This window comes from Toxorhynchites rutilus, chromosome 3 (assembly GCF_029784135.1).
Source record: "Toxorhynchites rutilus septentrionalis strain SRP chromosome 3, ASM2978413v1, whole genome shotgun sequence".
In the NCBI taxonomy this organism is placed as follows: Eukaryota; Metazoa; Arthropoda; class Insecta; order Diptera; family Culicidae; genus Toxorhynchites; species Toxorhynchites rutilus.
Window position 1 is genome coordinate 161,595,452 of NC_073746.1, and position 23,838 is coordinate 161,619,289.

Below are 23,838 nucleotides of genomic sequence, written 5' to 3' on the forward strand. Positions count from 1 at the left end.
TATTCGTTCCCAAAGAAGAGTGTAATTTTTGCTACGGCATGAAAAGAACCGTATGGGGGCGTTATATTGAATTGCTTTGGGGCTGAATTCACATCGTAGTATGTCATTCGTTTTTTTTCGCTTCGTGAAAAAGGGCGTCAATTACATTTCTTCGATCCACGTTCCCCTATCGATCAAACATATCCATTTTGAGATAAACCATTGAAGAATGTCAGAAATATTTAAACAGCGTAACTGTTCTTACTTTTCTTTCTTTCATTCTTTAACTTTGAAGTTAATTCGCCTCTAGCGACTGTTCTTACCGATTACCGAATTATAATTACTCCCAGTTGCGAATGAGTGTTTCCGTTAGTTATGGTGATCTCCAGGTGTTACGATATTTGAGGTAGTGCTTCACATACTGCGAGAAGCCGTTCATGCATCTCCCCCATCAGGATTAAAGCTATTCCCATACCGATTTCTTATGATTTTTTTATGACTCTCATCCCTGCGTTTCACAAAAGAAACTCCAATAACATAACGTAATGGAACTTGAAGCTTTAAATTTACTCGAGCTATCCCCACACTACGGTTTTGGGTGAACTTTTATATTCTCGCGTGACGTGTATCAATGCGGGCGCGATAAAACTGCAACACTGCATAAGAAAGATGCCGAAGAAAACAAAAAATAGCAAATAGATTAACCTGGTCACAGCATCTGCGAAGGTGCACTCACCCGAGATGAAAGGAATACTGCACATACACTCGACAAAAAATAAGAGGAACAGAGTGCGAAATTGAAATTTTTAAGTGATTTTTGCTATGCTGTAACTTCGTGAAATATCAACGCATGAAGAATGTACATTCATTTAAAGCTTAAACTTTCAATGTTTTGAAATATTTTGCGAAAATATTTTTGTTTTGGGATGTGTAGTTGTAGTGGACAAAACATCGGGAAGAAATAAAAAATCGATTTCATTCTGTTCAAAGATTTTGTGGGCCAACACATTTTTTCGAACTAAGTCAAGAGCAGATCAAATTAACCTTATCAACCAGTCTTCATTTGATCTCTAGTACGTTCTAGTAAGACATTTCAATACTGAGATATTTTTGTTTGAATGAAAAATTTCACCTTCGAATGTGATGATAAATAATGCAACAAGTACTGATCGCTCCGCAAATCGAATGCCAAAAAAACTAAAAAACAATTCTTTAAATGTTAATTTGTTGCTTTGTCGAAAAAATAGAAACTCCCATACTCTTGAGAACGTAAATTTTTTGTTCAAAGCTGTCCACCAAGGTGCACGTAATACTCCAGCAAACCCAAGGAATCGACGATGTTGTCCTTGGTACGCTCCAGCTCACTTATTGCATTACTATTTTCTTCCGCTTCGGTGGCTAAGGCCAACTTCTTTTTTGCACCATTTCTCTCCGCCATTTTTTTTTTTATTTCGGTAGTGTCACTCCCGGTTCGCGCACTAATTCAACCTCCAAGAATCACTCTCCACATTCAAACAAATCTCGGGGGTCTTCGTAGCCTAATTGGTTGCATGTCCGCTACTAAGCGAACGATCATGAGCTAATAACTCAGGGCCTCTCAACTGACCATCTTTGTGTGTTATTCTAGCTACTACGTCCACGCAACAATCATCATGTATCGGTAATCCCAGTCCCTTACCGCTCACATTACGATCTGCTGCATCGGTAATTGGTGCTAATTCTAACACAGCAATGGAAGCCTCATATCAGCAGTCCCGTTGTGAACAGTCCAACTGTGAACATTCGAACAATAGGAATATTCTAACGCCAAAAAAGGCGGCATGTGTTGTGTATCGATAGAATTGGAATATTCTTAGGCCTAAACAGCTACTGTGTTATACATAAAAAAACAAATGTTTATCGATGGATAGGAATCTTAAGCCTAAATAATATACAACAATAGTTATCTTAACATAAAAATGTATACGAATAAATTTGGCTCTGTGACAGCTGAATTGCTAAATGAGCCTAATAAACGGATGGGATAAAAAACAAAAACAAACAAATCTCGAACCTTTTTGCGAAAACTTTGTCCGAAATATTTTCTTCGAATTTATCGCTTATCGGGCACACCGTCTTCACTTCACACCGATCAAAATAAACAACGAACAAAACAGCTGGCGCTGTGAATGATTCTGTCGCTTGTTGCCGTTTGTTCACTACACAAAGCTATACTTACGATGGCGAATTTCTTTTCTCGATGGCGGATTTTCGGAGGGAATATTCTTTCACGATGGCTATATTCACACGGGGCACTACCGGTGGTGATTTTCTGTGCACTTTTAGTAACCACTTTTTGATCAAAATGATCTCGTGATCCGATTGTTTATAAACACAATGTTTACAATGTTCACACACTCTTTTTCCGCGGATATTATCCGGCTCGAAGGACCAAATTATGTTTAAGCACTGATTGCCGCAGTTCTGATTTGTTAATTGGCGATCTAACGTACAGATCCAATTGGCCAATTGGCGATCTAACGCAAAACGTAAACGATCGGTGAGACATCTGAATTCTGTTTTTGAACTAAGAAAATAATGACAAGGTAACCTAAAATTGGAATCACGTATGTTTCACTTCCGGACTTTCCAAGGTAGTTCTTACATGCAAGAACCATGCATTTTTCTACTTGTTTTTGATGGTGCTCTCGAATTTCCGTCTTTGATTCAACCATTATCAATATTTATACAATTTTCACTACTGAAAGAGATAATAAAATAACATGTTATATATAAAAATGCGCAGAATTAAATTTCTTAAAAACTCATCGCAATCAAATAATCTTTTATGATTATAACATTGTAATTTATGGAAAGAACTACAAACCTTCCATAAGCTCACATAGCAAAATTTAAAACCATCATCACTTTCACCGCAGCGCCGCCTAGGTGTAGATTTGTACGTTAGATCGCCAATTGACGAATTTACGCAAAGCTGAATCAGCTCATGCGACATCTACATTAGAGCTCAGAACCACAAAAGTGAGGGTGTTTGTTTATTTTACGCACTGAAAAGCAAGATTCTGTGGTGCTTATTCATTTTATTTCTGTTCAGATTCATTTCAGCCACTAAATGTCGTCAGTATATGGTAAGAAAGTTGGATTTTTGTATATTTACGATAGTTTCAACACGCGATTTGACCAATGTCATAGATAATCTTCGTAAATTTTAAGTTTGACAATGCATACCGGTTATTGATACTATGGATAATTGCGATGAAATCGATATCATATCAAATTGGCTGATATCATTGATTATGTATGGGCCGATACGAGAAGGATTTGCAGTATTTTAAGCGCAAAACACCCTATTCATCGTTTACTTAGTTGAAAAAAATTAAGGTTACAATACTTATAACAAGCTATCCCTCGTAATGTACATAGCACATTGTAAAATGATGATTTTCTAACCTTTTCAGCATAGAAAGAATACATGAAACCGGGAAATTTGAAGATAAATTCTGATTTTTCTAGAAAATTTGAACGAATTTCATACCAAAAAAACAAAACATCCTCATTTTACTCGCTGCGCCATCTGGTTGTAAATCCAACGTAAATTTGTCAATTGCGGCACCTTCTTTTCTCACTTTCACCGAACGTGAATTTGCCTTGACCGACTTGTAACACTCCACAAAATCTTCGAAATCTTTCTTTCGCGACTTAAAAATTACTTAACAGTTTCCGTTCGATTTCGTAATCCAACTTTGTTCACGTCTATATCTATTTGTATTTCATTTCAGGTTTTTAGGTAAGTATTGTACAAACCCCATAAATGCCACTTTTATCAAAATTGACTTTTTTTGTAGATTTTGAGTCCTTGAGGGTACCTACATTTACTATCAAAATTCCAGAAAAAGTTAGTTCTACGAATCCCCTTGAGTTTTATGAACATTAAAAGTACATAAAATTGAATTGAATTACTTCAAAACCGCTAAATTTACAACTGATTTCTCGTTTTTATGAGAAACCCCTTAAGTCGATCAACTTCAAAACGTTATATTTTAAGCCTAAACTGTAATATTGATGAAAAAGTGGTTTTACATTATATGCTTTGGGTGTAATAACTGAACCTGATACCAACAAATGAGAGGACCAGGTCAAAATTTTGAGAAAAACAGTTTTTGGTCGTTTTCTCGCAAGTGCATCAAATGAACTTATGGGGTTTCTTAAACAAACGATTCAATTATCATCTAGCTGAAGTATCAAAGAAAAGTCTGAAATAACAAATATTGTTCATATTCTCAGCCAACATCCGAGTCGGGAATTGCAGAAAAAAGGTTTAAAGTTTCTTTTCCCCACGGTGAGCTAATAAAAGACTCACCTCATGCCGGACGATTCCCCCGGGGCGGTTTATGCTGCGTGCTCGGTTACGTAACGTCTGAACTTGTATCTTGAAAAATAGTAATAAAACTGCCATATGAATCGAGCAGCAGCACTCTCCGCTATATTTCGATGCACGGTTCAATTTATGGATACCTTTCAGACCTACCCATTTGCATTAAACCGGTTCGCACCATCGAGCGGCCGGCCCGCTCTGTCTGCTGTTCTCACGGCGGCCGGTGTACAGGAAACGGGACAAAAAAAACGCCACAATTTTGGGTACAGACAAAGAGATGGGTGAGACACATTCGCCTCTTTTAAGGATTACCATCAACAATGACGTAGAGGAGGGCCCGAATATCGTTCATCATGCGGCATAAGTATATAAACGACCGCGGCGAATGGAAAGTCATCAGTTACTTGCACTCATCGCATCATAAAACATTCGTCCGAAAATGGCTTTCAAAGTAAGTAGTAAAGTTATGTTTCACAATCTGTGGTTTACTAATAAAAAAGTGTGTGTGCGTGTTTATGGTTACAGATCGTGGTGCTGTTTGCAGTTCTCGCCGTCGCCAGTGCCGGTGTAGTCCCATTGCAAGAACTACACACTTCCTATCATCAACCCGCACAAATCGCTACTTACCATCAGGCTCAGCCAACCCTCCTGAAGACTATTGCTCAACCAACCCTCGTCAAAACCATTGCTCAACCAACTCTGGTGAAACACGTCGAACTGGAGGACGATCATGACGCTCAGTACGAATTCTCTTACGGTATTCATGATGAACACACCGGAGATATCAAGAGCCAGCAGGAAAGTCGCCATGGAGATCAGGTCCATGGACAGTACAGCTTGATCGACTCGGATGGACACAAACGCACCGTTGAGTACACCGCTGACGATCACAATGGATTCAATGCCGTGGTTCACCGTGAACCAACGGACATCAAAATCCCGCAGCCAGTGACTAAAGTGATTGCTCAACCAACCTACATTTCGGCCGCCCCGGCTCACTACCACGAGCATGCTCCCGCCACTGTGATCAAAACTGCTGGACTTTCACACTACTGAAAAGCCAAACAGCCGCCAATCGTTCTAGGATAAGTTATGAGTAAATAAATCGTGATCCCATCATGAGTAGGATAAAAGTACAAAATAAATGTTATTATGAACAAATCAAACCCAATAGTTCTTCCCAAGAATTACGAATTTATTTTCATTCATTAAACCTCCTTGTATGCTGATCCCTATCTTGCCGGGGGCCCGGGTTCGATTCCCTTCTAGCTTGAAAATTTTTCGTCAAGAAAGTTTCCTCCGACTTGCACTGTAGTCACGCGTATTCTAGAACCTACCACTCAGTATACATACAAGGCGTGTTAATTGGCAGAGAAACCTGAACTAAAGGGTGTGTCACATCAAATTGCATCACGGAAAAAACGCTGTAGAAATTCGCCCAGTAGACCGATCCTTTTGAAAATTTTAGACAGTAAAATAAAAACTATTAAACAACTTTTGGCATTTTCTTTTTATTCATACTTCGAGCCCAAGCCCGTATGCTCGCACCTTCCTCTTTACCCCGTCCATAAGGTTCTGTACAACGTCAGGTTGTAGTTTTTTTTTAACAGAAATCCATTTTCTCTTGAAGTCCGCCTCCGATTTGACAACTTTTGAGTTCCTCCGGAGGGCCTGCTTCATAATCGCCCAATATTTCTCTATTGGGCGAAGCTCCGGCGCGTTGGGCGGGTTCATTTCCTTTGGCACGAAGGTGACCCCGTTGGCTTCGTACCACTCCAACACGTCCTTTAAATAGTGGCACGAAGCGAGATCCGGCCAGAAGATGGTCGGGCCCTCGTGCTGCTTCAATAGTGGTAGTAAGCGCTTCTGTAGGCACTCCTTAAGGTAAACCTGCCCGTTTACCGTGCCGGTCATCACGAAGGGGGCGCTCCGCTTTCCGCATGAGCAGATCGCTTGCCACACCATGTACTTTTTGGCAAACTTGGATAGTTTCTGCTTGCGAATCTCCTCCGGAACGCTGAATTTATCCTCTGCGGAGAAGAACAACAGGCCCGGCAGCTGACGAAAGTCCGATTTGACGTAGGTTTCGTCGTCCATTACCAGGTAATGCGGCTTCGTCAGCATTTCGGTGTACAGCTTACGGGCTCGCGTCTTCCCCACCATGTTTTGCCTTTCGTCGCGGTTAGGAGCCTTCTGAACCTTGTATGTACGCAGGCCCTCCCGCTGCTTGGTCCGCTGGACGAATGAACTTGACAAATTCAGCTTATTGGCGACATCCCGGACCGAACTTCTCGGATCACGTCTAAACTGCTTAACTACGCGCTTGTGATCTTTTTCACTGACGGAGCATCCATTTTTGCCGTTCTTCACCTTCCGGTCGATGGTTAGGTTCTCGAAGTATCGTTTTAGTACTCTGCTGACCGTGGATTGGACGATTCCCAGCATCTTACCGATGTCCCGATGTGACAACTCCGGATTCTCGAAATGAGTGCGCAGGATTGATTCACGACGCTCTTTTTCGTTCGACGACATTTTTCCAAATTTACGAAAAATCGACAGTGAAGCATGGCCAACGTGATCTATACACTCTTATCTGATTATAAGCGAAAGATGAAGATATAATTCCTAAAAATTAAATTTCTACAGCGTTTTTTTCCGTGATGCAATTTGATGTGACACACCCTTTAAGTACTAATAATATGATGCTAGTAATACTATTTTGAGACGGCAAATTTCCCCTAGGAACGTTAGTGCCACCAAATTTTTGTTTTTTAGGTCATTCCCTAAATTTTTGAGGGGCGTGAGACTTTTTGACACGTGATTTCCATGACCGAATTGTTAGCAACACACCTATCGTCATGAGGGCTTTGAATTTGATTCCCGTTCTGGTCGGGGTTTTTTTCTACAAAGAAAGTTCTTTCGGCTAGTACTGGTACACATGTGTTCTCAAGCTTGTCACTCTAAATATAATTGAGCAACCGAATTTAGTCACGTGACACATAGGCAAATAGCGTAATTTCGAGAGAATCGCGTAATCGTGTACAAAATCACGAAAAAAAATGACATAAAGAAAGAATCCAGTATATTGAAATTATTCCAATACTAGCTGACCCGGTACACTTCGTTCGACCCAAAATTGATTTTGATATGAATTATTTCGAACATTCGCGATTTTTTACTAAGCGAACATGTTATATAACTTGCTTTGTGAGAAACGTTTGAATTTTTCTCACGGAGATTCGGCAGTGAGTCGGGTCTCTTACATGGGCCTCCCTCAGGGCTCCTGTTTAAGCCCCCTTTTGTACAACTTCTATGTGAGCGATATTGACAATTGCCTTACACAAAATTGCAGCTTAAGACAACTTGCAGATGATGGAGTGGTGTCTGTCGTATGATCAAAAGAATTTGACCTGCAAGAATCCTTACAAGATACTTTGAACAATTTTTCAACCTGGGCCATTGGGCTAGGGATCGAATTCTCCACGGAGAAAACAGAGATGGTGGTTTTTTCTAGGAAGCATAGACCAGCAAAACCAAAGCTTCAACTTTTGGGTAAACCGATCACTCATGCTATGTCATTCAAGTATCTTGGGGTATGGTTCGACTCCAAATGTACTTGGGGGGCCCATATTAGCTATCTGAGTAAAAAATGTCAACAAAGAATAAACTATCTCCGTACAATTACCGGCACCTGGTGGGGAGCTCATCCCGAAGATCTTATAATGTTGTATCGAACAACTATGCAATATTTCAGACGTTTGTGATCAAGTTCTCTCTCCCTCTCGCTCAGGTAAACATCCCCTCTTCCGTTTCCCATCATTCTGTCATTGTATACCGCCCCTCTAATCCACTTGCTGTCCAAACAGTTGTACCTTGTACCATAGACCCGTCTTGCATCCGTCTATAAACATATAATAATGGCAGATAGTGAAACCGTCGAAGTCCGCTGAATGTGTTTTACATCAAGCTCCTGCTGCGACTTGTCATTGTGAAAATCGCGCGGGAGAGCCGTCTAGTGTGTTTCCACACTAAGTATGCTTAAGAATTGAGTATAATGAATGTGAGTGTGAATGTGAGAGTGAACATTGTCAACATATCCTTTTATCCCTTCCTTTTCCTGAAGAAAATATGTCACCCTTCTAAACTCTAGTAGACCGCGAGTAATCGGTTTTCTACATCATTAACATTAGAATTAAGGAAAAATGTTTATGTATACATGTAACAATACAGTGAGGAGTCTGGCTCCTTTAAACTTATGTAACTGAACCTGTAAAAATAAACGATTAAAAAAAATTAGAGGTTCCCAACCGACGAAAGTCATTGTACACGAAATTTATGTTGTATGCCCAGTTACAAAAATGTTTGCTAAATTATTTCAATGATGGAAAACGGTGCAGAAAATAAATAATAATATCTAAATCTCACTGTGATTTTTAATTGCAATTACATAGAAAATTTCATTATACCTCAACTGATTCTGTACGACCTCCATGACTTTCGGCATTGAACTAACGGTAACCGAATATGAATTCGTTATAAGAACATTTCACAAAGTCGAAGAATCAGACTTCATCACGAAAAGGAAAAGTGGGTTGATCGAATATTCCAGTTATGAATCATTACAAGAAAATACCGAAAAAGATATATAAAATAAATGAAACTATTATGAGAATATTTTTATCAAACCGCTAAACAAACAGACATTTTATTTTTAGATTTATTAAATGTGTATGTCATATAGAAAAAGTCAATACACTCTTATAATCGGTATAATTAAATAAATTGAAACAATATGACACAATTGGATGCTCTAATGTAACATATATGCACTGAGAAACGAATTCCTGAGCAGTCGAACTCGAACTCGAACTCTGAAGACGGGAAGCTGAAATGTGGGTGACCACAAACTCTAAGGCCATCCAGTCCGCTTCCTCTAACTCAAGTTCGTAGTCACCAAAAAGATCAACAAACAATGCCTAGAGCATTGAGTGTTAGCCACGCTATATTTTTTCACCCGGATATTTAACGACTCCATTAACCCTGTGAATGATAGGCGCACCTGCACTCTGGGATTTATGTATGTAAAATATGTTATACTTTTATTGTTTTCAAATCACAATTGATCCCGTGTGGCATTCTTTTTGAAAAAATAGTTCATCTGTACACATTTCGATTAAAGGATATCCACAGTTATCATTGAATCTTGTAACATATTACGCAACATGAATTTATTACTTCATTTTCACTGTAATGATGTTATAGCTAACTAATTATTAATCTATTGAATACACCATATTCTTCAACGTCAAAAAGTTTTGTCAAAATACTGCTGTCTTATTAAGTCACCATTATACAGTTTATTTTGAACTTTTAAGAATTCACAGCCTTAAAAATATATCAAATTCGACTAGGATTACTCGGATTCAAAACTTTTTTAAGTCTTCAACTGCAATTGGTTCTGGAACAATCACCACCGCTAATGAAGAATGCACGGAACAACTAAAAACTTGAATAACCCACATTCTGCGAAAGCCCGCACCGTGCCAGTATCGATCGCGAACTGATCTTATTCCCTTTCACATTCCTTGCTCACGCGTTGTCGTTCGGCACCAAAATGCGCCCTACTGCCACACAAATAACGATTAAATTCGTACATTAACCTTCAAAACTGCGTCTCGTACTAATTCTGCTTTCGGTTGTTTTTTATGCTCTGTTTTTTTTTATTGTTTCGGCAGAAAAAAACTATCTGCAAGAAATAACCCGAGTTGATCATGTGAAGTGGCACGCAAGGTGGAGACTTCTCAATAGCATCCGCCGTGATGTCGCTCCAAAAGGACTTTAGCTGCAGAAACAGATTTTGTTCTCAAGGAAACATGGATCGATTCAATTTCGGTATATAAAGTGAGGTGAGATGTCAAAACAGTGTCACTCGTTCAGGCCTCAAGTTGTGAAATAGTCCGACAGAACAGCTCTTAAAAATGGCATTCAAAGTAAGTTTTGAATTTAGTAGAATATTTGAAAACTTTTAAAATATGTCCTGTTTCTGTTCTAGTTCATCCCACTGTTTGCGCTATTGGCTGTAGCCAGCGCTGGACTGCTGCCAGCTCAGCCTCTGCACTACCAGCAGGCTTTCCATGCTGCATCACCAGTTTACCACCAACAACCCCTCCTGAAGACCCTTTCTCAACCAACTCTGGTTGCGCAACCAACTTACGTGAAAACTATCGCTCAGCCAACCCTTGTGAAAACTATTGCCCAACCCACATACGTTAAACAGCTAGAGGTAGAGGCCCCAGCCAACTACGAATTCTCGTACTCCGTCCACGATACCCACACCGGTGACATCAAGAGCCAGCAAGAAACTCGCCACGGAGATCGGGTTCATGGACAATACAGTCTGCTCGATGCCGATGGCCACCACCGCATCGTCGATTACACCGCTGACGATCACAACGGATTCAACGCCGTAGTCCGTCGTGAACCCTCCGGCATCAAGGTTGCCCAGCCAGTGACCAAGATTATTGCCCAGCCGGTCCAGAAAGTTATTGCCCAGCCTGCGTACTACTCTAGCCACTACTAAGAAGGATTTGTTGTCTGTTAATGGTCCGGTAATCGCGTTATAGAATAGGTAGTTGAATTTCGAAAATACAAAACGTTGTACGAATTGAGTCATAAAATGTGGTTTTACATATTCTATTGTTTCCTCACGTCATTCCTGGATATCAGCTGATTTGTGCGTAGTGGCGTTCTTTTCATCGTTCGATCTACGGTTTAAGAACCATTCCATTCCCCCCTTTGATAACTTTTTACTTCTGCTTCAATGACACTAATAATCTCAGAGTATATTGATATAGTATTACATGAGTATTTTTTATTAGTACTTGATTGAAATTTCTCTATCAAATAACAGTCTTCGATTGTATCCTGAGTAGCTAACTCGATAAGTTGATTTGAATATTCAATTATTTTTCATATTAATGCTGATGATCGTCGGCCGAAAGTAGAAAATGTAAACAAAAATAGGAAATCAAATGATACTCCGCATGGAGATGTGCTTTTTTATTTTTGAAATTCAAGGTTTCAAGCGATTTCATAATTGAATTTGATTCATAGGCGGGAAAGTTGATGTTGAAGGGGAATTGGAGAAATCAGAATCAGGTGAATTCTTTTTATGTGACAACTATTCATTTTTGTTTTGAATTGAAACAGAAATATATTCGAATTTGACAGTTGTTAATATGGATAAGAAGCACCGAGGAAAAGTTTGCGATGAATTTGTTACGTTAGAGTGCTCATACATACTGTTCGACCGAAGCCAAATATTAATAATATTTTTTGGCAGATAAAATTTGAAAAACGTGTACTGATCGAATATATTCGACACAAAACACGACAATCAAATATTCAGTTATTGGATTCCTAAAATATTTTTTCGACCTGTTCTACAATCCTGTAGGTACATGGTTAGGTTACCTTAAGTATTTCAGTCGATTTTTTTGACAATGAATGTTTGACATTGTTCACCACTGTTGATAACAAATAATGTGTGTACAAATTTCAAACCATATGTTTTACCTCCGAGCAAACAATGTAGGGCCATCTTAACCCCTTGCCATATTATTTAATTTCTAACAGCATGGATCAAACAAGAACACAACGAGTCGTTCCCTTACTATGCTGTGCGGACGTGCCTGAATTGTGCCGGGAATGAGACAAGTTTCGAGTCTTGCTTTGATTTCACACAAACACCATGCACCTGGAGTTATGCAATCATTTCACAACGAGTGAGATTCGATGGTGTACGTTCTGGCACAGTGTAATCGCCACTAGTTTCATTCGACGTTGTACGCGAAAGTGTTAATGGCTGTGACATAATCAAAGTCATCTTCGAAAAGATCTTCTTCTTCTAGGACGTTCCAATGGAACTTTTGCCTTCTCAACGTAGCATTACTTGCGTCATTTTTTATTAGTAGCACTTGGTTGAGATTTCTATGCCGAATAACACGCCTTGAATGTACTCTCGAGTGGCAAGCTCTAGAATACGCGTGACCACAGTGCAAGTCAGAAGAATTTTCTTCGACGAATAATCTCCCGATCAGAACGGGAATCGAACCCGAACCCCCAGCATGATAGTGTGGGACGCTAACCACTCGACCACGGGAGCACTTCGAAAAGATACTACAGGCAAATCTGGTTTTGTGCGATCCATTTTTGTGCGATTTTATTCTGAAATTGGGACTTGAATCACACAAACCAATAGCACAAACAATAAAATTGCACGAAAACAGTTACACAAATGAGGAATTGCCCAAAATGCGATCGAACAAAAACAGGTTTGCCTGTACTTCTAATATGTACATAAGGGTGCCAATGAAAATGGTCATCTGGAATTTCAACAAGTTACTCCACAAAAAATGTTTACCGCCGTTCGAAAAAACACCCTATGCAAAGTCTCAACGTATGCATTAACTAGCGTCATTTATTAATACATAGTTGAGATTTCTTAAGCCAAATAACACGCCTTGAATGTATTCCGAGGGGCAAGCTCTAGAATACGCGTGACCACAGTGCAAGTCGAAGGAAAATTCTTTGACTAAAAATCCCCCGGCCAGAACGGGAATCGAACCCGAACACCCGGCATGATAATGTGAGACGCTAACCACTCGGCCACGGGTGCACCATATTTTGAATTTCGAAATTTTGATGTCAAATCTCTTAAAATTGCCTGAAACGTCGAGATCTACTGTCATCTCGAAAAAAATGTTTTGTCAAAAATCAACACTCGGGGACTCACCACCGCGTGATTTTTCGGTATTCAAAAACTTAAATTTCCAGTTTGTTCGAATTTACGCACTACATTAGCGATTGTGTGCTCTGTAGGCCGTCCATGACGACCAAAATCCGTCCGTAATGCTCGAAAAACATTTGCCGGTTTTTCATCATTTTTATAGTATAATTTAACAAAATTAACACGTTGTGCGATGCTTAAACGTTCCATATTGTAAAATGGCAGACATTCAACTAACGATATGACGCTTTAGTTGACAGCTATGTCAAACGGTTGGCAGCGCAGGGCTGTATACTTTCGGAAGCCCGAAATGGAAAACCCTGTATATCGCCAAAGCATTTCGTGTTTCATTTCAAGAAGCCTAGCATGGAATATGCTTTCGCAGTGGCTGAGGCGATGTGTTCCGCAAACCGCAGTGTACTGTCTACGAGAATCCCCAGGTCCTTTACGACACTCGTACGCTTCAAACTTGTCGTCGCCATTTTATAGTCGAAGACAATCGGTGTTCGTGGGCGGCTGAATGAAATTACGCAACATTTGTTGACATTGACTTCCATCCCGTTCAAACTGCACCATTCCAGAATCCTGTCGGTGTCCGATTGCAGCGCACAACAGTCTACAGGCGTTGAGACTGCTCGATACAATTTGAGATCGTCGGCATACATCAATTTGGGTGATTTCAGCGTTTTGCAAAGGTCGTTAATAAACAGAACGAAGAGCAACGGTCCCAAAATACTGCCTTGAGGTACTCCGGAATGTATCTGAAACGGGGCAGAGTAGGAATCACTAATTTTGACCGAGGAACTGCGCCCAGTAAGATAAGATAGAATCTAGGATGTCAGCCACTCCAGAAGTCCTATTTTTTTGTACTTTTCAACAGCTAGTAAGTGTGGCACTTTGTCGAAAGCTTTGGCAAAGTCAACATACACGGCGTCGACTTGCTGCCGTTTCTCCATTTTGTCTACCAGAGTCGATAAGAAGCTAAGCAAATTGGTTGTAGTCGAACGTTTTTTCATAAAACCATGTTGATCGTCAGAAATTATGCATTTCGTAGACTGGTAGAGCACATCGTGTACCATTCCTTCGAAGACCTTCGGCAAACAGCTAAGAAAGGAGATCCCACGATAGTTCTCCACATCATTGAGCGACCCCGACTTATGAATTGGTGTGATGGATGCAAGTTTCCAGTTAGTGGGAAAGAATTTTTCACTAAGAGAACGGTTGAACAACATGCTCGCTGGAAAAGCGAGAGAGCTTGCACACTGTTTGATGAGGAATGGCGGTAATTTATCTGGCCCAGGTCCTTTTGATCCGTCGATAGAAATTTAGCTTGAGCAGGACTTCGTGTGTTGAGAAATGCATTCGAGGCACGTTCACATCGAACTGCGGAATACTGTTCAAGTAACTTTCAGTCAAAGTTGGTGAGTTATTACTTGACACACTTTGAAAGAAGGACGAAAACATATTCGCTGAATCCCGTGACGTGCTGGCGGCAATTCCCCGGTAACGCATGTTTTGAGGTCTATATTCTATAGACGTTCTAGTGGGGGTGAACATTGAAAATAATGTTTGAATAATTTGGAAAGAAAATCAGTGAAGCCCATCTAAAGGCGGGTTGGGGTGTAGAGGGATAAGTCCGATTGAGTTGAAGTGTTGAAATTTTGAAAGCTATAAAAAATTATAGGAGGTTGTGTCTAAGATACGACCGCATTATTGACGTAGAACTACGCTGTTATTCTATACAAGTCGCTTATTCATACCTTCGGATATTATTCTATAATGCTGTGAAATTTTAGAAACAACTGCTTAGTAGAATAATCCCTGAAATGGATTTTTCATTGTAGAATTTGTTGACGATAATTGATTGATGATTCATTCTTGCCCTCGCAAACAATACACTAGCTGATCGTAAGTCGCAATTTATTTCATGTCAATGCAATGAAAATTTACCTCGAACGCTTTTCTTTTTTTTTGGCCTTTTTCGCAATTGACATAGACTCGGCTAGAGTCGATTATATACATGTTGCACCAGCACCATTATTCCACATCTCAATATATCTTTGTCACCGCTTGGAAACAACAACAATGACAACACTTGCAAGTATCAAATATCATGCTACATGTTGTTTAGTATTTCCTTAAAGGAATCGCACCTCTAGGCATCGTTCGTACAACGTAAACCAAGCGCCAAACAAGCGTTCGCCATAGCATGCATACAGAGCCATACATTGCTGGCTTGAAACTGCTAGGAATATAAAACACTTCTCATCAGTTTGCGCTATTCTCAAAAGAAATGCTTCGGTTAATATTACTGGCCTCGAAAAAAAGTTGTATTTCTTTCTCGTGCTCGAGAGAAACGCAGCTATCACCCTTAGTGGAGGAAGTTTTGCTACTGGCAAGCGAAACCACATACAAAATTCCAGAACGACATTTTCTTTCTCGGTGACTAAACAAGTGAAATAAACTCTTTCTGTTAATAAAAACCTCGAAAATAGTAGCAATAGCGCTAATGCAATCTTAGCTGAAGGCAGTTTCGCAACTGGCACGCGAACCCAAATAACTTATAACATTCCAGTAACACATTCAAGATGCTTGGTATTCCCCAAATATTTTTGACGCACAACCTTAACGCCTGCTTCGCCATAACGTCAGTTTAATGCATTGATGCATTCTCAAAGGCACCAACGAAGCCCTTATGATGACGGAAAACAAACAATGTTAACTGCTTGGAAAAAGACTGAATTATGCCACACAGCTTGTACTCTGCTGTAACACCCATCGATGCGAATTCGCTGATGAGTTTGTCAAGAGCGACCGCCTTCATCACCAGCGGGGGGTGCTTGATTTTGGTTGCTGCCTGGGTAACGGCGTTTACATTTTCGACCGACGCGCCGAAATCGCCTACTTCGCTGTTGTGCGATGCGGTGTCACACTCGCGAAGGCTCGGTTCAGTGCGAGCGCTTTTCACTGCACCAACATTGCGTGCATCATTAGATGACGCTTGCCTCGAAATATTATTGCCCCTGGCAATGCGTTCGTTTTTTGCAGGGCTCGAGCCTGCCTTCCTCTTCTTCTTGCTGTTCATACACTACGTGAAGCGTCCAATTTATGACGCGGAAAGAAAAACACACGATACGAATAACGCGAAAAACGAACAGAAAAACCAAACGACGATATCCAAGTTGGATTACCACTGGTGGGGTCCAATCTTAGATCGAAGCGCAGCGAAAGCAAGGTGAACTGGATTGCTCAACAGTCCGATGCCGAATGAAAGTTTGCCTCAGCGAGATCCACTGTTTATACTCTAGGCAAGTATTCCCCTTCATTCTTCTACTTTTCCTTCGTTCATGGGAACTTTGAATCCTACGATTTCCCCTCCGTTGGTCGTCGATAAGTTGCTCGTTATTGACAGGTCTGTTCGGGAAAGCTTGTTCGGGACAGAACAAATGTATGGGAAAATGGAAACGCCTCAAGTTTTCATGAATTTTAACCATTTACAAACCAGGGGATTCTAATGTATAGCATATAAAACAAATCTTACGGAATTTCCGATTCGTTTAGTATGTGAATCGCCAAAATCCGTTCTCGGCAAAAATAGTTATTAACGTTAACTTTATTTCATAAAAACGTGACCTGTTTTCTGATTTGGCACCCTTAATGAAAGACGTAGTTCTACGTCAAAAAATGTTGGCCGAAAATCGACCTTCTGGGACTGAGTGGTATGAAGGTATGAGAAAAAATCATCGAAATTAAAGAACAAACCATGTACATTTTGTTATAAACCCCTAAATCATGTCCGATTGAGCCGAAATTTTGCACAGGTCATTTTTTGGGCCAATATTTTTCAATTTGGGTTTTTGGAATTTGACATGACCATTTTCGCTGTCACCCTAATGTATCGGGTATTCCAATAAGAGCGCTACGATAGTTTTTTCAAATAAAACAAAAACGGTTTTGGATATCAATGACATTATTTATTCATGTGAAAGTACATTTGATGTTATTATGTATGGAACTCGATTTCGTTCGCATGGCCACCACAGGCACGCTTGCAGAAGTCCAGACGCTGAACCCAATTTTCGATGGTTTTCAAGCATAATCGGCCGATACTGCTGCAATTTTACGTTTGATATTCGTACGAAGTTCATCAATAGTCGCTGGCTTGTTGGCATAGACCATAGACTTGACGTAGCCTCACAGGAAACAGTCTAACGACGTCAAATCACAAGACTGAGGCGGCCAATTGACTGGGCCATTTCGTGAGATAACACGCTCATCAAACTTGGTTTACAATAAATCGATTGTTAAATTCGCTGTGTGGCTTGTGGCGCCATCCTGTTGAAACCACATATTGTCCAAGTCCATATCATCCAATTCAGGCTAAAAATAGTCGGTTATCATTGAGCGGTAGCGATTCCCATTCGTAACGTGCCGGTCTTGATCATCACGGAATAAGTACGGCCCAATGACGCCGCCGGACCATAAACCGCACCAAACCGATTTTTTTTTCGAAATGCAATGGTGGATCATGGAGTACGTGTGGATTACTGCCTGACCAATAACGCATATTTTACTTATTGACTAAACCATTCAGCCAGAAATGAGCCTCATCGTCGAAGATGATTTTTCGATGAAAGTCCGGCTCATTTTCAAGTTGTTTCTCAGCCCAATTCACGAACATGCGACGCTTCTGGTGGTCAAGCGACTTCAGTTCTTGCGTCAATTTGATCTTGTAAGAATGTAAGCCAAGATCTTTCCGCAAAATTCGCCAGAACGACGTCACAGAGATTCTCAACGCTTGAGAACGACGTGTGAGAGACTGATTTGGGTCTTCCTCAATTGATGCGCTAGCGGCAGCAATATTCTCGACACTACGGGCACTTCTTTATCTCACTGGTACGGGAACATTTTGTACTGTGCCTGTGGGTTAAAATGTGTCCACTAGACGCTCAATTGTTGATCTGGCAGGACGATTATGACAACCATAAATTGGACGTAGCGCTCTTAAAGTTGAGGCTATTGACTCCGAATTTCAGTATATTTTAATAATCTCGACTCGTTGTTGATATCTTTCCATTATCAAATGGCAAATCTTACTGAAGAGAAATTTCAAGAGAGCGGGAAAAAATATGGCGTCGTTTGATGTCCCTATCGGTCTACTTTTGTAGCGACCTTATCGAAACACATGTTTTGAGAATGCCTATGCAGCTATTAGGTTGTGAAGAAGCCGATTTCGGGATCGAATGAGCGATAAAATATGTTGAAACAATCATTTGAAGCATGGCCAAAATATGTTTGTTATCATGAGGTAATGTTTGCAATTAAAATTTCCATCCGCAAAGATTGTTCTTGCAACAGGAACATTTATTCTATGATTATCTACCGCTTTGGGAAAAGTGTAAGAATAAGGCAAAAAGTCGGAGTGCTAACTGCTCTCGACGATGAGGAGGAACAGGAATTGATTGTATGATTGGAAAAATGACTCGAAAAGACTTTCCGGTCTACAATAGAGTCACGAATTCCAATTCCGGTCACTGGAGATGAAGATATTGGGCTTTTTGTATCAACTGGTAGTGACAACAACAAAATTGGAAAATGATTTTTATAAAAGTCCCCTATTGATCCGCAGGGACCAACGTAAGTCAGACGAAAAGTTCATCTTTGGTTCCCTAGCTCGGTCAGGGTTTGACGTTTGAAATAAGCCGGAAGAACTAGTGTATACTCGACAGGAAGAGGCAGAGTTGTTTGATGAAGTATCGTAAATGAAGCGCTGGGCGGTCTTACGGAAATTGGCCGGAACTTGAACCATGGCCGATTAAAAGATGTATATCGGCGTGTTATTTTATCTTTTCTGTCCCTCTATTTTGGCCATTCGCCCAAAAGTTTTCTATCGGGCGAAGCTGGGGAATGTTGGTAAGGTTGGTGGTCTTCACGACAATGTTTATCTCCAGCCGATCCATCCTCCAGTGATCTTTGGCATGATGGGCTGGATCCCAGGTTCGGCATAAAGACCACATCACCTTCCCAACTCCGGCAAGCACTTGGTACTATATATCTCCCCGTTCACCAAATGACTCGAAAGAAGAGCCGCTTGGACATTCCCTTCACGTCTGTCAGAGAAGGACCGTCTTCGAGAACTTGATGTGAATGATATATTCGACGTCATCGCTTACCTGGGGAACGTAAAGTACCCGGTCCCCTGCCATTCGTTGAGTGAGAGTAAGTTTTTAACTTCTTTCGCCGGAAGAAAGTTTTTTACCAGCACCTCAAGCTACTCCTTCTGGGTGATTACCTGCTGATCAGATATGGGGTGGAGCTTGCAGTATGTAAAAATCATCAAGTTGCTTGACAGTGATACTGCTGCGAATCAACATCCTTGAATAATGTTTGTTGTAGACTTAATAAACGTAAGAATGAAAGAAAATTTTTAAATTTTCTTTCATCGCCATCCGAAATTAGTCCATTTTTTGAATGCATACGTTAACATTAAAATCAATGACTAATGAAATGGAATTTTCGAGCATTCCATTCGGTAATTTGAAGAAAATTGTAGAATTTGAATCGTGCTTGCCAGGCATAAATGCTCTGATTGAGCGAGTGATATTCGGGCGTAAACAAAATCTAAACCACCGAATAACCACAACTGAGTGCCGATACTCAGAAAGAAATAATACTGATCAGTTTAGTCTCGCTAAACTATGGTTTTTGTTCACATAACGTTTTGTTTTTTGTGTCCCGCGTTAGACTTCTGACCATCTGGTCACTTTAGTATACACCAATGCCACTCAATAATCAATGAACAGACTAAAAGTAGCTTTGAACTGCTGCATAAGGTATGTTTTCAATATTCCTAGAATGGGAAGGGTTTCGCCCTTACAAAAACAATTATTGGGATGCCCATTCAACCAATTCCGAGTTCCGAGTACCGAGTTTGTTCTATCTTGTTTCGTTTGATAACGACTAAAGTTCCTAATTACCTATTTTCTAAGTTAATTCCATTCCGTAATACACGAGTAAATCACTCTTTAATACCATTTCATTCATCGCACTATTATAATCAATCGCTGTTCGCTAGAGGCATAGTACATTGGAATCGTTTACCAACTAATATAAAAAATTGTTCATCTAAACACAATTTTAAGCGGGATTTACTTTATCACCTGAATAGTATTAATTAGCTTGTTGTAATTGAGAAACCAATAGGATGTAATTTAAGTAATGAATAAGTTTTCACATATTCTTCAAAGTAGACCAAATTGTAGCATTAAAAGAGGCAAATGTCTCAAGTTACATGATTTATTCATACAATAAATAAATAAATAATCCTTGGTCCCGATACCATGTAAACTATGAAAAACTAATACAATCAATAAGAAGTTCATTGGTAAGGAATGGACAGAAAACAGACAGTTGTGAACAGAAAACCAAGGTTCTCGTCACAAACAAGTCAATAGATTCAAAAACGTATAGGGAAGAGTGCCCGCAGAGACGTCCCCTTCCGTTTATTAAGACTCACAAAGGGTCGATGAAGTTTTGGCCAGATTTGGCAAGTAACTACAACTGCCGAGAAGTGGTTCAATGGTACCGTAACAATGGGGTCGATTACATTGAAAAAGACCTCAATCCTCCCAATTGCCACCACTTTCGCCCAATCGAAAAATATTGAGCAATTATCAAACGGAAATTGAAAAAGGGTGTCAATGTGCATTCTATCGTATTTTCTGTATCAAACATTTGTTCCAGGTAACGGAGAAACATGCTATTTGCTAGTGGATGAAAAATCTTGCACGAGAATTGTGTCTGGAAATAATTTGATATTATAATGACGAGTTTTGGTAGAAGTACTGAAATTTTATAGTAAAAAATAATTTTAAAGGGTAGATTAGAAGATCAATTTAATGAACAGTTCTGCGATTGGACCCATGAACGTGCGCTTACTAGGAAAACGTGGATGTGATATCGAAAAATAAATTTTGGGCGGGACGAAGTTTGCCGAGTCAGCTAGTAAATATATGAAAAAATAAATGAAATCGATGATAAGTGGTAGCTGATAAATTAGACCTTGTGTCAACAAATCAAATCATTCTGTGCAAAAGCATTATCATATGTTTTGCTTTCCAAAGACATCCGATTTTACGACCAGCTGGCCGTTATTGGGTTCAACATAGAGAACATAAACGATGATTTCCAGCTTCCAAAAAACTATTGCCCCCATAAAGAGTTATCGAATGTGGTAGCAATTGAAAATTTTGTAGGGTAAGGGGGTGCTATGCTACTTTTGCGCCAGAGGACAAGATTTGGATGAATGGTTGACGGAATAGCGCGTACCGCTACCATAGGCTTTAGAAAATTTTAAATCCAACCATGGAATCCATAAGGTCGTTATCCAGATGCCATCCGAAAGCATAGAAATCTGTTCGATTGGATAATCTCTGGAGGATTTTTTTACACGACATCATAACGATGTCGTCTGTTGTCCAGTTGAGCCTCAAACGAAGAAGAATCAAATAGTTAATCCGCTGGTTAAACCTATAGTATATGTCTTTTCTCAAAGCAAAGAAAAAATATCAGTTAGTATGCATTCATTGGCGGCTAAGAGTATTCCAATTTATAACACATAAGTGCCAATTTTCTTGTTCGTTAAGCATATCATGCAACCCAGAGCTCAAATTTCGCATATTGTCCTTATCAAATAACCATAATTCATATCGTTAAATTTATTTGAAAGTAAGACCAGTAGCAATATCAGTATCGTACAGTGTCGGTCATTCCATTCGGTTGGTATCTCCATGCAGTGGCATTTTCCATGCCTTTGCATCAAACGTAATTCTTACGTTTCATGTTGACCGTTAAAGATAAAATGCTGGTTGGATAAAGTGACATGTGATATCCTCCTCACAAAGAGCAGAAGACCTCTCAGGCGTTCATTATGCTGCAAGAATGCGTTTAGAATATAAAAGGTACAACTTGTTAACATCTCGTCAATCAAGTCTCGGCCATCAATGAGTGTAGTACTTTGCAAAACATTGACAAAATGACAGTGAAAGTAAGTTATATTGGCAAGAAAGGTGCATCAACTTATTTCATCATTTCTTCTTCCAGTTTATTGTACTTTGCACAATGATTGTTCTTGCTAATGCCGCAATGATACCAGCAAATCCCGAAAGCCACCAAACAAAATCCTCCTCATTTAATGTTCCACAGCAGCAACAGCCGGAAATGGAGCAACAACCGACCGAAACCAGCCAGGAACAAGACATGGACCCAAACTATACTTACTCCTATTCGATTCAGGACAGCTGGTCCGGTGATGTCAAGAGCCACCATGAAAGCCGCCAGGGCGATAGTGTCCGCGGTCAATACCGTATGCTGGAATCGGACGGAACAGAACGGATAGTGGATTACAGAGCCGACGACAAAGATGGCTTCAAGGCTGTGGTCCGCCACCAGCCAAATGCTGGCATCTCCGTACGGGCCGTCCCACTAAACTACGCGTCCATCCACCAGTTTCCCCAGATCCCTGCAGATTATGCCACATCAAACTCACACATGATTCAATACTACGAAACGCCGCTGATCATTGCGAATCAAATTCGTCACAACTGAGAGCGGAACGGACGAAACTGCGAGCAAACCCTGAGCAAACAATGAGGCTAAAGACGTTTGAAGGCTGAAATAGGATGAAAATAAAAAAAACTCTAGCAAATAAACTCTTTGAGGGCGTTTGATTTTAACATATGGAAGTTTGATTTACACAATAGACACGCCATTGACGAGACAAGATCGGCACCTAATTATTGGCAATTATCTTATCCGGATGAATCGTATACACTAGGTAAGATGTATGAGAAATACGTCTGAAGGTGATTAGCAGTTAATCGTGTGATTAGAGTCAATTGGCTTGTTAACAATACCTTCTATAAATACACACTTCTCAGTTCCTAACTAACTTATACAAACGACAACATGGTCGACAATAAAATTATCATAGCAATTGAACTCTGGTTCTCTTTTCAATGCAGATTTCAAGACAAATAAACTAGAAGAAATATAAAGGGGTGTATGCACCGCTTATGATAATTGTATTATTGGAAAAGAGAAGCCGAGTAACATGCGGGTTTGTCAATGAAAGAACATTCTACACTACGCTCTACGACCACACGTGTTGAAATGGTCTGAATAACTTGTATAAATAATGCGCTACTCAACGCTACTACATTTCATGTACATACCATTTAATAATTAACAAATTTATCCGAGAGAACAAAAACAATCGATTTTTAAAACTAGCCATGAATACACGCATTTTAACATTTGGGACATTGTGAGTCCCCCTGAATTGGTGATATATTCGATCCACTGATTTTTCCTGGTCTTGGTTTCCGTGCTTTTTTTTATTTCCTTCGATCTTTTTGTATAATTCACCCTTCGTCAGAATAATCAAGTGTTAATTCGAAGTTATTTCCTTCTTTTCCCCTGTAGCAAGTTTCTTCATTGTAATTCGTAATCCTTTTATCCACCTTGAGCAAACCGCCATTGCACTGGAGTAATTGAATTCCTTTTCTTGAGCTTGAGCTTGAGCTTGGGTGAACTGTACAATTCGTAGTTGCTCTCCGTGATTGACCTGAACCAACCAAATTGCACAAAGAACACACAGAATGACGCTTGGGACTACCAAACCATTCTCGTTGTGCAA

At 40.0% G+C, this 23,838-nt stretch overlaps 4 protein-coding genes across 6 annotated transcripts in view; 3 read left to right on the top strand and 1 right to left on the bottom strand.

The window, feature by feature from the left end:
- The window catches only part of LOC129777387 (larval cuticle protein A2B-like), a 165,689-nt gene extending 163,257 nt beyond the window's left edge, over positions 1-2,432 (bottom strand). For all 3 annotated transcript variants that reach the window (XM_055783630.1, XM_055783629.1, XM_055783628.1), the window contains exon 1: positions 2,198-2,432. The gene's annotated coding sequence lies outside the window, so the exon portion shown is untranslated. The remainder of the gene's footprint in view (positions 1-2,197) is intronic.
- Positions 2,433-4,674: 2,242 nt separating this feature from the next.
- LOC129777653 (larval cuticle protein A2B-like) lies at positions 4,675-5,520 on the top strand. The gene is made up of 2 exons (XM_055784053.1): positions 4,675-4,805; positions 4,880-5,520. The coding sequence occupies exons 1-2, from the start codon at positions 4,794-4,796 to the stop codon at positions 5,408-5,410; spliced, it is 543 nt and encodes a 180-aa protein (XP_055640028.1). The 5' UTR covers positions 4,675-4,793; the 3' UTR covers positions 5,411-5,520.
- A 4,681-nt stretch (positions 5,521-10,201) lies between these two features.
- LOC129777610 (larval cuticle protein A2B-like) lies at positions 10,202-11,031 on the top strand. The gene is made up of 2 exons (XM_055783982.1): positions 10,202-10,344; positions 10,407-11,031. Exons 1-2 carry the CDS (start codon positions 10,333-10,335, stop codon positions 10,932-10,934), a joined length of 540 nt encoding a protein of 179 aa, XP_055639957.1. The 5' UTR covers positions 10,202-10,332; the 3' UTR covers positions 10,935-11,031.
- An 11,096-nt stretch (positions 11,032-22,127) lies between these two features.
- Positions 22,128-22,979, top strand: LOC129779159 (cuticle protein 7-like). Its single transcript, XM_055786447.1, has 2 exons — positions 22,128-22,188; positions 22,245-22,979. Exons 1-2 carry the CDS (start codon positions 22,177-22,179, stop codon positions 22,746-22,748), a joined length of 516 nt encoding a protein of 171 aa, XP_055642422.1. The 5' UTR covers positions 22,128-22,176; the 3' UTR covers positions 22,749-22,979.
- The last annotated feature ends 859 nt before the right edge of the window (positions 22,980-23,838 follow it).